At 39.8% G+C, this 17,395-nt stretch overlaps 1 protein-coding gene across 6 annotated transcripts in view; it reads right to left on the bottom strand.

Annotated features, from left to right (window-relative positions):
• The window catches only part of SLCO1C1 (solute carrier organic anion transporter family member 1C1), a 34,217-nt gene continuing 16,822 nt past the window's right edge, over positions 1 to 17,395 (bottom strand). For 5 of the 6 annotated variants that reach the window (XM_074902244.1, XM_074902242.1, XM_074902246.1 and 2 more), the window contains 6 exons: positions 14,397 to 14,592; positions 13,206 to 13,371; positions 12,570 to 12,754; positions 8,288 to 8,352; positions 6,928 to 7,045; positions 4,834 to 5,898 (listed from right to left, as the gene is read on the bottom strand). In XM_074902244.1, the coding sequence (XP_074758345.1) occupies positions 5,676 to 5,898; positions 6,928 to 7,045; positions 8,288 to 8,352; positions 12,570 to 12,754; positions 13,206 to 13,371; positions 14,397 to 14,592 (953 nt within the window). In that variant the 3' untranslated portion in view covers positions 4,834 to 5,675. Of the gene's footprint in view, positions 172 to 2,952; positions 3,016 to 4,833; positions 5,899 to 6,927; positions 7,046 to 8,287; positions 8,353 to 12,569; positions 12,755 to 13,205; positions 13,372 to 14,396; positions 14,593 to 17,395 lie in introns of those variants that run through there. The other variant, XM_074902247.1, reaches the window with a different exon arrangement.

The raw sequence follows: 17,395 nt of genomic DNA, 5'->3' as shown, positions 1-17,395 counted from the left end.
TTCTTCAAAGGTGTGTCACAAGTTCCATTATTACGCTCTCACTATGTCAAGATAAGTATTCCCTCTTGTTTTACAGTGTTTTTGATGGAGCCTTGCATTCCCAAGGTTTCATTTTCAGGTTGTCTTCAGATGTACTAGCAGACCTACCCAAGGGGTTTTTGCCTTTTGATCCTGAAAATATGAAAAAGGCATGGAGCTAAATGTACTCTGCAATTTGAAAGTAGTAGAACCTGTAGAAAAAATGCCACTTCCTTTTTCATATAGCAAAAGGAGAACAGTATTCTTTTGGTTTCCTCATTATAACATATGAATACACAGCAATTTCTCCCCATTTTTTTCTAGTCCTTTATATACCATTAATTTATAACTTCTCAGGAATTAAACTATCTTTTATACTTTGCTTTCTATATGGCCGAGAAGAATTTTTCTATATTCAGATTGCCATTGTCCAAGCTGTCTGTAGAAGCATTCACATTCAAAGTTGTCTTCCTGAACCAAGAACTGTTGACCAAAAGTGCCAGAATGGGAAAAGGGAAACTACTGAAGTAAAATCAAAGACTGGTCTCACATCTGAAAAAAGATACATCTCATCCTTGTTTTCATTCAAGCCTTCCCATATGACAGTAATTTATGGGAAAAAAATGGATTATGATAGTAAAAGTCCCCTTAACAACGACACTGAGATATCAGTAATTGATGATTACTCCTGAGGGAAAAAAAAAGAAAATCAATCCTTACAAGCACCACTCTAAGAATCACCTTTACCGCAGGAGCTGGTTGCAGACTCCTCCAGGCAGAGGGTGGCAGCAGACTCCCACCAGAAGAAGTGGCTACCAAGGCACCAACTTGCAAGGGGTGAGCCAGAAGCAGGGAGCAGTCGGCCAGGCAGAGGCCAACTGCAACGGACAGCTTTGATTAGAGCCGTTTTTATTCTCGGGACACTAATCCCTAAATAAAGAAAATCAATGTATTTTTAAATTTAACTCTTAGTTATCAAAGTAAGTAAAAGAGATGGTGTACAGCTAAGCTACTACAGGAAACCCGAGAACATGAAAAAACTCTACAATAATGGAAAAGATTTCTTGGTGCTCTGTTTCAGTGCATCTAGTTTCAGCTTGTTGCTGCACAGCTAACAAAAAAGAAAAGCATGCTGACAAGCTGATTTGGTGTTGCCATCTTAACTAGTGTCTGGGACTTGTTCCTTCCACTGCTCAGTGGAGCTTTTGTCTTTTATAAGAACTCATTGATAATTTTGCCATTGATTTGCATCATGTATCTATCTAGGGAAAAGTAGACCAGGATGTGCTGTTTTAATGATATTTCTTATTTTTCTATTTAAAATAGAAAGGGTAGTCTTTAATGCTGATTGTAGAGCTTCCCTTTACATTGAGTCTTAATCAGCAGCTTGGTTTGGAGTTGTTATTGTAGACGCAGAATTGAAGGTGTGCAAGTCACTGGCAGGTGACATTACTTAGACCTTGTAGGAGCTAGTCCACATTTGTGCTGCATCATAGCATAGCAATAATGAAAAACATACATACTTCAGGTGAAATCCCCAGGGCAAAACCCCTATCTCCTTCAAATGGTCTGGAATACTACCTGAGATATAAGGACTAAAAAAAATGTTATGGTTCAAGTAATTGAATATCTGGCATTATATACAACACAACACTAAGCAGTTCATCTGTCTTGTTACACTAGAGCAGATCTTTTACAAGAATGGTCAAGTCTTGATTTAAAGACTACACATGACAGAAAAATCTATAATACCCCAAAGACAGTTGCTCTAGTGAAAAAAAAAAAAAAAAAAGAAAGCTATCTTATTTCTAATGCAGTTTTGTCCTTTTGATTTCCAGGCACTGTAACATAGTCTACCTTTGTCTGTAGAATTAATTAAACAGATTTTTGCTGACTACATAGCACTTTCACATAGTTTGTTTCTAAACCAGTCCCCCTTCCTCAGCATTTTCTTTTAGAAGTGCCAACATCAAGGGATCAAGGAGAGGGTTCTGGTTATCACCGTGTACAACAACCTTTCTACCTTACCTTGCTCAACAGCCATGAGAGAAAGTTTCCTGACCTGGTGACCATTAAGCCATGAGAATGTGCTCCACTTGCTCTCCACTAAATCCTTTCCTTGTTTACTCTCTTCAAAATTCAATGAACTATTAATCTGTGATGAGCTGTTGGTTAACCGTTCTCCTAATGATATTAACCACGTGTTGCCTAAGTGAGGTCATTTTAATGAGTACTCTAAATCACCAGTAAAGGACCCTACCTTTAAATTGCTCTCTTAATTTTTATGCCAGTGCTGGACTTTCTTTCTTCCAGAGGCTGATTAGCACTGGATGAAGGACTGCCTCATGCAGTACCTTCTTAGTGATACTCCAGGGTACAAGAAGAGCTAACAGGCCTGAGTCAGACCTATGACCCCTCTAGCCCAAAGGCTCTTGCTGACAGGGGCTGCTCTACAACAGAAGACATGATGGTAGCTGGGGGACAACCCAGTGCAGGCTGTAGACCCAACGCCTAATCAGTGTCAGCAGAGCCAAGGCAGCAACAGCCACTGGTCCCAACCTCAGGCCAGTCATAATCAGACAAAGAAACAAGTCAGACCCTAGGACAATCCCCCAAAACCAGACAATAATTCAGGGATGGGGCTCAGCACATGCAAACCTCCAAAATGGCTCAGATCAGGACTGCATGTGCAGGCTGGAGCTGAAATGGGGCTCTGGGTGTCATGGGCAGAGGTGGAAGTGGCTTTCAGGGGAGGCAGGTCAGGGCCACCTCCTGTATGTGCCAGTTAGGGTCCTGGCTATAAGATGAACACCATTTTTACATGGCATACAGCACATGGGTACTTCTTAGCAAGGTTGTGAGTCCCACTCTGGACACAAAGGCTGACATCAACAGTTAGGAAATCTCCTCAGACAACACTTTTAACAGTCTCACCTTTGAAAATGAAAGGCATTTGCTTCTTTGCTGTCTCTCAATTGTGGTTTAATATCTCTAATTCTAAAAAGAAAAGAAAAAATCCAAATTTGTTGACCTTTGTGAGACATTATCAATTGCAGATTTAGTTTAAGATGAAGAATTCTGGTAGGAAGAAACCAGATCACCTCGTGCTGAGACCGTTTGTTCATCTATTGTAACAAATCCAGAATATGTATCTCTAGTCAGACAGTCATCCAGGCATCTGTGTAACTACTTGAAGTATTAAAATAAAGTAGCAGACTTGAGAGTGTTTCAGAGTGGTAATGAAGTATATCTGCTTGGTAACTTGGTATTATCATTGCCAAAGGATGAGGAAAAGAGTGCTAATTTTTAAACCATAATGAAAGTAAGATTTACTGAAACAAATATTTTTATAGCATTACTCTTCCTTCCATCTGTAAAGAAAATGGGGTATGGAAGGAAAGCTCATGCTATAAAAGTTCACTAAGTACAGGCTTACATACATAAGCTTAGGTGGTAACCCAAAAAGTTGGGGTTTTTTTCAATTTCTTTCTGAATTAGTGTAGGATATGTTTATTTCTCTTAATTTATTTCTTTGTCCTGTAAGCCAATGAATTTTCCTGTCCGTCTTGCTGCTGGACATGTGCAGAACTGCCGCTGTGATAGCTTCAGCATTGCTGAGCAGCAGTGTCCCTGCCATAAACCCTGATGGGACTGATTTGCAAATCAGGAATCATCCCCATTTATTTGACACACATACAGCATGAAGCATTGAATGAAATGCAGATAGCCCTTGGTTTTTATCCCACTGTGTACTTAAGTTGGGTTGTCCTTTTCTCTCACTAGATCTGGCAGCTCATTGCTATTAAAAGTGCCCTCTCAAGGAGGCTATGGAAGGCTCCAAGCATCTCTCTTACTACTGGATGCTGATGCGGTTTGGCAGTTTTGGCTGCTTTTCTGATGTAGTATGAATGACACCTGAGACTAGAATGCCAGTCTTTGTGATTCACCCTAGCCCTAATGCTAGTCATTTACCCTAGCCATAATGCTAGTCCTCTATTCACAAACCTTCTAATAATTTTAAATTTGTTTGTTTAGTTCAATATCCAGTTATACAAGGCAAAGTGAACAGTCACAGCTCTCCAGTACCCCATTGCCTATAGCCTTCGACACTCACATGGGAGGATGGAGAGCTGTGACGGGGGACAAAGGTCTCCCATATTCCAGGCCACTGCTTAAACACTCACCCATGTGGTAAATGGTGGGTAACATTGGTCCTTCTGACAACTGCATTTTCTCAAGTGATAGCTTTAAATCCTTACCTTCTTCAGATATTTGTTGCTTAAGCAACATCCTTCTTCTTGGTATTTCTACTGAATGGATTAGGTAGTTTTCTAATGACAAACTGTAAACATTTATCATTGATAAAGCTCAGTAAATACCATCCTTATACATCTGCCCCTCCTCTTGCATCCCACAGGAGAGTCTTCACATCTGCCTCTGATCTGACAGCTCAGCTAGGCAGCAGGGTACCTATGGTCACTGCTAAGATGCAAGTGATGTGATACGACATTGTTTTGCCAATATTATGATGACAGGAGAGCCTGCCTTTCATCATGAGTTCTAAAATCTTAGTTGCTTTAAAGGACACCATTTGAAGTCGTGCTGTCACTACTTTTTCAGTGCAAGCATTCTTGAGATTTTGTTCCATGTTAAACAGCTCTCCATTGTAGTCCTCACCCCAAATTTAATACCATACTTTGTCAAACTGCAAAAATTATATATAAAGGGATACTATGATACATGTCAGTTTCAGCTAGCATATACAATAAATTAGAAGGAAAAGACCCAAATCACCTGGTCTTTGAATGCATTTTATTGTTCTCAAGCTGTCTTGTCACAGCTTTTTAAGATAAATCATGTGTAACTTGTATCATAGTGATATTACATTTCATAAAATGTATGGAATTATTCAGTACACTGAGTACTAGCAAGTAGCAAGAAACTACTGGAAACCTAAAAAAAGCTCTATTTTTATTCCAGTTTCCTTTGGATGATACTATTGTGGGCTCTTTGACTGCAATGACAACTTTTATTGCTGTTACTATTGTGCTATAACAGAGCTACATGAAAAAGTATCCCTAACCACAACATTTGATGTCCTAAGTGTTATGGGCTGAATTCATGAGATGCCCAGAGCCTATAGCTGATTTGTCCTTCCAGCAAACCACCTTATTCCTGCCCCATGCCACACTGCTTGCAAGGTCAAGCTACATGCAGAATATTCCTGCAGCTTCCAGGTTGCCAAGTCAGGTTTTGTGCTCTAGCTTCTCTCGGGCTGGTACCATGGCAGAGAGAGCTACATTGCAGCCCCCCCACTATCCCTCACACACAGAAGGAAGACAAGGGGCAGCAGCAGCTGTTGCAAGGACACATGGAGCTTACAGGCAGCCATAAAACCAGCTTCTCAGTGAGGGAGCAAGCTGTCCCTCCCCAGCCATAACAAATCCCCTCACTTGAGTGGCACTGGCTCAGCAGGACAAATGGTGAAGAGTGTTTTCATGTGTTAAAATGGTTGTCTTTGCTTTTGTTGTTTACACTGAAAATTAAATGAAGGTGAATGTTTTCAGGGTGGATACTAAGATACCCCTTCACTGATGATGAATTATTGCCTGGAACACCACTCACTGTGTAAAGTCATGGTGGAGATCTCAGTCTTCCTAAAGTCTAGTCTCCTTTTCTGGCCAGTAAGTTGTCTGAATTATACGGTCACTATTGACAAAATTATCTTTCCTGCTCTTTGTCCCACAGGTGTCTCTTTCCCCGTTGTCTGAGAGGGTCTTGTCTTGTGGAGAAGACCTTTTCCGAAGGACCCAAAGGACAGCAACACTGAAGAAAGTGGACACCATGCCCAACACCAAAGTCAGCCCCAGGTACACATACCTGAGAGAGAAATGATTAATCAGAGCCTATTTCAAAGGCAGCATATGACTAGAAGACATCAAGGACACATTCATATTTTCATGTTGTAAGGCTGAGTATAAAAGCTCTTCGACCCTGGAGATGAGAGTTTGCCAGCTCACCCCAGGTCAGATATTGTGTGGTCTGTGGCCAAGAAACATCCCAGGCATTTACTGACCTCCTCCACCCCAATCTGCTTCAGTGAGAATAGAACTAATATTTCTAGGGCAATTAATCTATATTTTGGTTGCCTCATATCAGCACCAGTGATACCAAGACCATTGATGGTATTTTTGCTTTACAGTCTGTGGGAGTAACAGCAACAGCAGCAACAATAGCAACATTAAGCTTTATTAGTATTGAGTCCCAACTGAGCTTTTGTTCTTTTCTTCAAATTTTCAAAACAAGATTTAAGTCCCCTCATGTTTTTTTCCCAGAGGTGGGGGGAAGGGCAAAACGTTTTTTCATTTTCCTTTTCTCCATTTCTGGTAATGCCTTTCATGAATGCAATTCAGATAATTATTCTCCTCCAGCAATAAAGTCATAAACACAACCCTGCGCTTAAGGCTCTAGATAAACCAAGAGTGCTTTGTGGCTCTCTACCCTTCCTTTTTGTGGTCCAGCTCCAACATGGAGCAATGATGAGGTTAAAGAGCCCTTTCACTTGTTTACTTACTTATTTATTTACACACACACACACACTGTCACAGTATAGTTGTTAAAAAATGGGGGAAGTTTTAGCATAAACTTTTAACTGAACCTTTTTTTGGGAAAAAAAAATCAAGTGACTTAAATATTTCCAGCTGATATTGAAACGATCATCCCCCCCCCCCCCCGACTAAATCGAAAGAGAATGCTAAAACCTGAGCATTATTATTAATACTGCCAGTCAGACTCTTTCATTTAGCATCAAGTCTTTCACTCAACATTTCTGATAGAAATTCTATCAGTACCAGGTGTAGATGTACTTAAAGAACACAAGTTAAAGAATGAATGGAGAAGCGCTGTTACCTGAGGGCATTAGAGTCGTAGAGTCTGCATGCTCCTCTTCCTCCACATCTTTTGCTTCCCCATTTCAGGCAAGTGGTATCTATGGCCACTCCAAAATACACTGGGGCTGGAATTCCCGCTGGGTGTATTTAACAAATAAAAAGAGGCAAGAAAGTTACGAGTTCTATTCTAGAGACATGTTCATGTAGAACATTAAATAATACATTTGAACAGCAACGACATTTCCACACTGTTTGCTGGATTGAAAAGTTGTGCCTTGTGTTGCCCAGGCACACACACCACCCTTTCCTCCCTGTGGGGAATCAGGGTGGGGAGGAAATGCAGCTGAACATCAAAAAGCCAGTGGAAGTCAGCGGAAGGAGTGTTGGCCATGACTTGGTTTCCTTGCCCTGCAGGATCCCTTTGGGGGAAAAAAAACCAAAAGGAGGTACTTCTTTCCTGAGAGCGATGGAGCCTGTTCAGCTTGGGGGTGGGAGGTGTTCTGTGTGTTGGTTGGCGGTGGAGTGAGGAGAGAGAGAGACAGCAGGGCTTGGAGTCTGCAGTGGGGCAACAACTATCCCGAGATCCTACTGTGGCAGGGGCAGACCTACTGCAGTGCTTGTGGGTGACAGAAAGGAAAAGCTTTTCTTCAGGTACTAATGGGGTCATCGTGGACTCTGTGCAACCTGGGAAGCCACCCATGGTTGCTGAAGAAGACAGTAAGCTTGGAGGGAAAATCCTGGCCTGCAAAGATGTGAGAAAGCAGCCAAAAGCTTGTTTTGATGACATTTCCTCTGCCTCAACCATCTCTTCTAAGTCTGCTCTAATTTAAAAAGTGACTTGCTTCTTACAAAATATTACCTTTTCTATGAAGACCTAGAGGATTTTAGAGTTTTTAGTTCATTGTCATCTCATAATACACTTGATTTAGAGGAAATTTATAGGTGGCTTTACTACAAAGCTGCAGTTAACCCTGCCCTCAGGCATCCCTGTCCTTAGACTAATTCCCTTAGAAACTAATGAAAATATGCCTGAAAAATGATCACAAAATCTGAGTCATAGCTTTTCTATTATGCTTGTAGACAAGTAATTTTATGTTAGCTTCATAGTCCAAAGTATCACTTGTCACCTCTATTAGCCATGTATATTTTAATTATACCTAAGACACAGTTATATGATTTATGAAACAAAAAGGTGATTCCTTTTTCCAATAAGTTTCCTAGGGTTTTTTTTTGGGGGGGTGTTGGGTTTTGTTAATCATGTAATATTAACTTGTCAGTTAGACATCGTTCTTTCCAACAATCAAAGTTTAATTTAATTCTAGGATAGAGAATTAGTGAGAAGTATATTAAAATAGACCCAAGAGTACAACTGGACTTACCAAGTACTCTTATTGCCAGGGTATAGATACCAAGTGCAAATGATTTTAAGTGTGGTTTAATGCATCTAAAAACAAAAAAATGATGTTAAATAGAAATAAAGAATCGACTGTAGATAATTTATACACAAACAAAAAGTAAAAGGAAGGAAAGAAATGTGACTTTTTCCTCCCTACTGACACTGACTTTAACAGAATTACAGAAATATGTAAATAATGTGATAAAATCAGAACAGTTTCTAGGAATTCTGAACATTTATATTCAATATCATATTTTAAGAAGGTCATGAATTTTCAGATAATACCAGCACTTAGGAGTTACTAACACAGGACAAGAAAAATTGGTTGTGAAATCATTCATCATTGGATGGTCTTATTTAGTTAAACATTGAAACATTTAGTTAAGCTCTGAAATTGTGGATTATGACTCAGGCTAGTACAAGGTATTTAGGCACTCAATTCTCATTACACTACATATTTAGGATCAGGATCACATCTCTTGCAAAGGTAAATCCTTCAAGCCATTCTCTGACAGAGCAGACCACTTGCATTTGGACTTTTCTGAGCTTGCAGCAGAAGCCCAGCACAGACATCAGTCCTTACAGCTTCAGATCAGCCCTGCTCCAGCCTTGGATCATTGTCCTGGCTCTTCTAGGAGGGTGGAGGTGGTGGGCAGGAGAACAGTTGCCTTTCACATCCATGCTAGCAGCAGTGTGCATATGGAACCACTCAGATTAGTACGACTCATGTGTGCTAACCTCATCAGCTGCCCAAGTGTGCTGTTTCACCCAGCATGTATCAGACTGACTATTACAGTACCTAATCCAGAAAGAACGCGAGTACATGCTTTACTTTTAGCATGTGAGTAGTCCCTGTCAGATGATTAAGATGGGACACGGTTGATACTCGGAGTGAGTAACACATTATTATCATTATGGTAACTGATAAAACTCCCTATTGTCACAGTCATTCTATTCAATATAAAAAGAAAAATAATGGGCTGAAATTCAGTCACCTCTATGGATAAGCATAGCACTTCGAAGGTCCAGTCTATGTGTTCTGAACTAGGATGGACTCAGCTTCCGCAGTAATTCATTTAATCAGGAATATCTTTAAAAAATAATAAAGATATTGCAGAACTAGCTTCTTTTGTTCCCCACCAGTGATGTTTTATTATTTCCCAATGCAGCATCAAGAACCCATACCGTAAATGATATTTGGATCATCTTCCCTTAATTTAGTGAAAATGGAAAAGGAAGTGAAGGACGTATATGGAAAGCAACACTAAAGTACCATGGTCAAAATATCGTTGTGTCCATCTCATTTTGTAATCTGAGCGCTTTGTTCTCTAATACCCTGATCATGGATTATCATCATACAGTCTGTTATATTGTGGCTTATACAGGCACTGACACCTATGCAGGCATGAATGTAGCATCATTTTGAGCCGGAAGAACTGTATTTTGCCCTCCTATCAGATACATGCTACATAAGCAAGCCTCAGCCTAGAAATCCTTTTAACCAAATGCAAGGGCACAGAAAGTAAAAAAATGGAAAATGACTGGATATTTATTATGTGTTCCATAGGATTTATATCCTGAAAAATAATAAAAAAAATAAATCTCTTTCTCATGGAAAAAATATTGTTTAAGCATTTTTATTGTCTTTGCATGGAAACAACAAGTTTTTTGATATCCTGAATGAGAGCCAAACCTCTCAGGGGGATCTGAGACTTCCTTTTCACTGCCTAATCACCTGCTATTAATAGCTTGTGCTTGAACAAATATCTGAATTGCAGGAGTTTTTCTCCAAAACTTCAGGGCTTTCCCAAGTTCCTTGGCAATTGTAATTAGTCCAATACCACTAAAAAGACATTTCAGCAAATGACTCAGTCACTAGCTGTAAGCATACTTCGATGATTTCTGTCATGTAAACACTTGAAGTAAATGTCACTAAATCTCATAGGCTTTTAGGGATTTAGCTCTATTTGTTGGTAGGTGCAATGATAACTGCTCATCTGAAAACATCATCTTATTTAAGTTCTGGACTCTTATCAGAGCTGACTGAATGCTGAATAATTTTAAAAACATATAATTGGAAAAAATATTTGAAGTCTGCAACTCAACCTTAGGACTATTTGTTTTCAAAGAGCATTTATTTTCTTTCTGGAAACAAAAGCACACATTCAGTTCAGACAGATTTTCAGGGACAGTCATTCAGTGATGGATTTCAGAAAAGCAAGCATGAGCTTAAAGTAGAATTGTGCCCACAGCTCATTTATAGAGAGAGAAAAAAAAATTGAACTTACTGAAACATATTTTATGTGGCTGCACGTTAGATCTGGGTGCCTTCAGTCCAGCAGAAAAACACATAACTTCTCAGTTTCAATTAAATGGCTCTCAAAGTAAAATGATTTTCAACAGAAGTAAAAGCTCTGGAGCAGAACCAATAAAGCTGTTTGGCCAATTTCATGTAACAAAATGTTTTAGTATCATTATTGAAAACCTCTCTAAGCTTTTCTAAATAAATTCATTAAGCATTAAGTCTCCTGAGAGCAAATTCTTAGGGTTGAGAAGAGCAGGCAACTCTGTATGATTTAAGCTCATAGGTGATCAGCTATGAACATCTGTTCCAGACACTTCTGCAGTGGAGACAAGATTGAAAGCAGAAGGTTGAGTATGGCAATGATGGTTTTGAGGCCCTGTGTGGTATCATATCTGTATATTTTCTACCGGATGTTTTATGGATAGAAATGGGACATCATGTGGAGAGAAAGGGGAAGGAAACTGCATCCCTGCATAGCCCTATGCCCATATTTATATGACAAAAAAGTCCCACTGTGTCAGAAACAGCCACAGAGGGCAATTTGGTGGAAATCCTGAAGGCTTTGCCACAAGCTCTCAACTCATGAATCATCCTTCTCTTGGTGCATGGACAGTTTAAGTGGTTCATAAGCTTCAGTAAAAATTGTCCAAAATGTATTATAATATGATTGTATAGCATGATTGTTCTTCTTGGAGTGACTCCTTGGAAAGAGAGAGAGATGCCATGCATTTTTGCAGTACTTGGTGCTAACCCGACAAGGTGGGTGGCAAAAGCTAGGCAGCTTGTACATTACATTGCACATTCCACACTGGCAGTGTTTGTGGAGGGAAGTGGAGAAGGATCCTCATGTCAACCATTTCTTGAAATCTCTTTGTGAATATTAATTCTGGTTCAAGGTCTATGCTGGAACCATAGCTGAAGTTACATTTTTGTTCAGGTTTTTCCATATAGGTTATGTAGCCAGTTCTAGCACTGGATTTTTCCATGTGTTATAAAGACACTGACAATGAGACAGAGCCTGTTCCAGAAAATTTAATTCAAAGCCAAAGAGAATTTTGGAGTAAGAAAACACAACAATAATAAAGATTAGTTAAACTGTATTTACCATTGTTTTGTTTGAGAAGCAGAAAGTACCCATCTGGAAATAATTTGGAAAGAGAAACTGAGAAAGCAAGCTTTCCAAAACAGAGCAGAGCAGCACTTAGGATCCAAAAATTGCAAGAAGCAGACAAAGATCCAGATTTATTGTTGGATGTATTATATTCCTTTTGGACTTTCAAAAATTAGCTTAAAAACTTATACTTGGTGATGGACAAATAGTTCCAGCAGTTAAATACGTATTGGAACGATCCCTTAGGACAAGCATTTAATAAACACATGATTACTACAACAGAAAAAAGCAAACATTCTCATGCTAAATCTATCTTTGTTTTGGAGAGAAATTTTGGACTGAACGATTATATGGAATAACGAAATGGACTAGAGGAGAAGAGTTGAATGTGTAGAGATGGTTTGGGTTAGATCACCTCTGTGTAGCTCTGCATCAGTATCCACAGCAAGTGAGGAAAAATGGGCTACCAATAAGCATACGCATGCACACATCGGCACATGCAGAGCTAATTTTCATTTGCATGGAGGCCACTTAACACCATTTTGGTAATATAAAAAACATTAAGGAAAGTAAAGTTTGGTATATATGGTAACCATGCCACCTGTATTATATTTAAAACCAGAAGGGTATTGCTGGTGGAGATAATCATATGCACACTGTTGCTTCAGTGGTAGAAAACTCATTGTTAAATTATGAGGATGACTTTCTATAGTAAAAAGAAATAAAATTTTAAAAGCCACCTTGCACAGATGAAAACATTTCACAATACTACATGGGGAGGGAGACCCATTTACACGTGTCAAAACACCCTGAAAACATTTGGCAATGCTAGCAGAAATTATTTCTTACCTTAGAAGCAGTATGTATCCGGGTGTGCCACCTACTGACAAGGTATATGAAGTGATAACTGATATTACTAGAAAATACAGAAACATTTTTGGACACTCTTTTCCTTTTTGACATGGTCCCACCACAGCTGAGGAGCTTTGTGAAGGAGATTCCAAGGTTCCTACACAACTGCAGTTAAAAAATACCTGGAAGACAGCAGGTAAAAGTGTATGGTAACATAAACAGCAGGGAAAAGGATGTTGAGGAAATGCACATCATGCTTTCCTGGGTAGCCAAAAGTTTACATCCAAACTGGACATGTTTTTCAAAAGGAAAATGCTTGTTCATTGAAGAAGAACTTTATAAAGAAAGTAGCTACTTTTATTACATTATGATGAATGTATTTAGTGAGGTTTTTAAAACAGTTTTAGTAGCCAAGAGCTAAAAAACCTGCTTCCTACATTCTCTGCTTGAGATTTCTGCTGGAAACAGCAGTTGAGAAAATTTTAAATGTGGGTGACAGATTGCTAAAAAAACCTGAGGCGTTTAGGTCTGGAGAGGATGTGCCTTACTCGAGTTTTAATCCACTTACTCTGACAGAACTGGTTGTATTAGGAAAACTACTACATCACACATAGAAATTAAATACTGTCTTACAGTGCTTTTTCCACTGCCATTGGATGCCTGGCAGCCAGCGAGACAAGCAGAAATGTAGGTAACTCCATTTTCCCCACAGATGGGGTCCCAGTCATTCTTGGAACATGCGCAGCCTGAGTTGCACTCTGAAAACAGGTCTTGCTCATAATCAGTCATCTGTTTAGTTCTGGGGAAAAAGAGAAAATGCAATTACATTTTCTAGGAGATGTGAAAGAAATCAGTATCAAATCGTTATGGTCTCTGCCAGGCACACCTGGCCAGACCTTCTGTCTGCAGTTCATTAAGGTGTTGTCTCACATCCGTGCAGCAGTGTAAATTTTAATTTTTCTCTTATCAAAAGGTTTTCACAATATCACACTACCTATTGTGAGATAGTAGCTACTTTATTAAGGAGGACAGCTAACAGTTTCTATTAATCCATTTTCTCACATTTTCTAAGATTTTAGTTATCTAAAGCCTGATGCAGTTTTAAGAAAACTGGACAAAGAAGTTTGATTACTCCAGTGGCAAAGAGGGGAGCGAGTTACTCATTGGAAATCTCCACTATAGTGAGGAAATTATCAGAATGAGATTCATACAAACTGAGGGTCTGATATCTTGCATGACAGCTATCTGCCAACTTCAGCCAGTTGCTGCTGAAGTCACCAACAGAGCAGCTCCTGGAGCTGCTGTGGAGTTGGTGCTGGAAGCTCCTCCAAAAAAAGTAATATTTACACAGTAATAGCATGGACAAAAATGACCAAAAAGTGCTAGTGTCAAGTGTACCTCATGGTTAACTCACAGTTAATCCATGAATGCTTGAATTTTGTATTCAGGGGCTATTAAATGCCAGCACACAGAAGCAAGGAACAATTAATTGAAACTCAAACCCTACTGAGCTCCTCACATTTCCAGAAATCTCTAGGCTCAAAGGATGGGTCCCATGGAAATAGTAATTAAAAAGTAATCAGAAAAATAATCTGCACTTGTGGCATAAACTCCTCTGGGCTGAAGGCAACAACCACAAAAGGGTTCTGACACAATGCCCGCTGGAATTGATGGAGAGGTTTCCACCACTTTGAATCAAATTTCTGGGAAGAACATTTAGGTCAGTCATTTGCTTTTCAACAATATATACTTTGTGGAATAAAAGGAGGAAGCAGTTTGATATGCAATAGTACTTTATGCTGAAGTATGATCTTCCCATCATACCCGTGGTATGACACAGTTAGTCCAGCCACATCCGAGTTCTCACAGCCCATTGCAAATAATGAGAGGAGCAAAAGGTAACCAAAGAAAGATGATCCAAGGGAGAGTTTTGCACCCCCTAAAACATTGATTCTGAATTTTTTCATGATCAGTCCCCCAGAAAATATGCCAAAAGCCACAGCAGGAATGTTGATAAGACCTGAAATAAAACAGAAAAATCTGTATTAACAAAAAACCCAGGTAAATGGACAATCCTCAGCCACAAAACCAGCAGCAGACATAAGATGAAGTAACAAAATATGTAAGATCTTCAGTTGGGATGTTTTATTTGTCCAGACTTGGACTGTTACTACAAAGGTGTTGGGACTGCTTTGAAAAATTTGCTCCCAGGAAAATGTTTCTTTGCTAATTCTTTGACAGAGAGATTATGTATAAGATTTAGAAAATGATCTTCCAATTTCTTAAGCTAGGTGGTGTAAGGAATTGGAAGAAGTAATGCCTCAAATAATCATTGACACAGAAAACCTCAAGGACAAGCTGTGGCCTTTGGATTAGTCTGAGGAACGTCACCCCAGGAAGAAGGAGTGTGTTGAAGGATGCACCCCCCACTCCCTTGCAGTTGCATTGTCAGACTCCTTAGATAAGTCTCAAAGGGGCAGATGTGGACCGAGTGAAACCAAATGTTTATCAGTGGCTCCATCTTGTAGCCATTTGTGGCTCTATTGTGTAGGCCAGACCCCATGCATGCACTGCTAATGAACTGATGAGAGGTGAGTGTTTCTGCTTCCAGAAGCCAGATGCAGCAAAAACCTGTGGGACCAGAGAAAAAACACCCCTAAATGTGGGCAGATATGCTAATCAGCCGGTAAAATGAACTTAAAAGATGAACTTTGCAGATGAACTTTGCTCTGTGTGCACCCACCACAGATGAACTGAAGACTGAGGACCAACAGGACACCGCTGGATCCATGGTGGTGACTATTCTTGTGACTCTATCCCGCATCCTTGCTTGATTTCTGTCTTTTCCTTCCATTCTGTCCTATCACTACCCCCCTTCACTTTTAATAATAAAAACTGGTTTGAGTGTATGGCATTTGACCTCATTTGTGTCTTAATCTCAATCTTGGGATCATATCAAAACCTCTGACACTGGATCAGGACAGGTGGTTTTCTCCACTGTTAAGTTTGTCAGTGGAGGGATCATTGTACTGTTAGTTGCAACACAGTGTCATTTCTCACAAGAGCTGCTCTGGGCATAGAAAAGTTACCTGGTATTGTGCTGCTTAGGGCAGCAAAGACCACCACAGCCCCACTGCACAGTTTGGGGCTTTGCTATAGATCTCCCTTGCATCCTTCACCCATAGCAACACTAGAAGCAACAGGGGCCATTCTCTGGGGCTGCCCCACTTTGGCTTTCCAGGGCAGCTCCTCTCCTTCCCTTTTCCACTAACAGGAGAAGCCTAAACTGCTCATTCCTAGAGGACAAATTTGGTTTTGCCTACAGTGTTATGAAATCTGGAGCAAGACCTGCTTTATCTGTTTTGATTCAGCCATGAAACTTGCCCTAGAGAAGTTTCCGAGACGGAGAAAGCCAGTGGTATGTCATCACCTTCATGCCCAGGAGAGTTAGGGAATTTCTATGGTTTTGGTTGTTGAAATGCTCCCTTAGGTGAGTGTTGCAACAGCAGAAAGATAGGTATACCCCATGGGCTCTCTTTTATCGGGCTTCTGGCAATCAAGTGGAAGAGCATTGAAGGAAATGTGTAAAATTGGATGACCATTAATCCTTACCTGGACAGCTTTCCTCAAAGCAGTATCCCTATTGATAGATATGGACAAGACAAAAAAAAAGTCCTGTTCAGTACATGAAAAGCTGTCTCTATGTAAATAGAGACTACCCTAAATGACACGGCACAGACAAGCAAGATACCCTTTGCTGGATTTCACTGTTACTGAAAATTATTTGCCCAGCTTTACCAGACAGTTCCAGCAAATTAAATTCCCCCCTTGCACAGGGCTGTGTATGTGGTTTGCATCTTTCAATTCATGCTGACACCTAGACATGCTGAGCCAAGCAAGTATACAAAACACAAGCAAGTACCAAAGCATACATGCATACATAAGCAGATGAAGTTTCAGAAGTTTGTTCACAGGACTGGAGGTATTATAACATGATTTCAAATGACTTGGTGTAAAACACCAGTTTATGACATTATTGTCTAATCCGCCTGCTAGGAAGTACACTGGTATTCCTTAAATTTCTGGCTTCAGTCATTGTTTGATCCACCTGAATTCACCATGGATGCACACACGGTAAAAAAATCAGTGCTTAGAAGAGATGCTAGTAGGTATGTTCTATGTTAGGAAAAGCCTTATTTTATCTAGTAAACCCAGGAGACTGTATCTTGGCTGACTACATGAACCCAGTTCAGTTACTGACAAGGAGACTGTATCTTGGCTGACTACATGAACCCAGTTCAGTTACTGACAAGGTTCAGGAAGCTTCACTGGGATGATATTTTTCACTCTGTACATTCATGAAAAATTGTACTTCAGGGGATTTAGAAGCAGGATCCAAAATGTAGCACATGTAAATTAAGAATCATTATATAACAGGTTTTCCTGTTCTTTTTTTTTTTTTGTAAGAAAGGACTGGGATTGGAACTGCGAGCTGTGTGATGCACCAGAGAGTACCCGCACTCTGCCCATTCCTATGCACCCCTTTTGTTCAAGCCTTTGTCTCATTGCCTTACAGATAACTCCATTGCTACACTGACACCATGGGTGGTGGTGAGGGGAACAAAATGTGTATATTTAAGGAAAATCATGCAAACAGAGCAGGAGCCATTTTACTTTCTTGCACATTCCTTGGGGTGTGACTACTGAAAAATACCCTCTTACGACTTCCAGCTGATTTTTTAAAATAGTGTTTCAAATTGCTCTGACATTTTTGAGATTTGGAGATCTATCAGAAAGATTGTGATAGATTTTTTTTTTTTTTT

The sequence above is a fragment of the Athene noctua genome, chromosome 3 (genome assembly GCF_965140245.1).
Source record: "Athene noctua chromosome 3, bAthNoc1.hap1.1, whole genome shotgun sequence".
Lineage (NCBI taxonomy): Eukaryota > Metazoa > Chordata > Aves > Strigiformes > Strigidae > Athene > Athene noctua.
The sequence above is the reverse complement of the archived record's forward strand: the minus strand, read 5'-3'. Positions and strand labels throughout refer to the sequence as shown.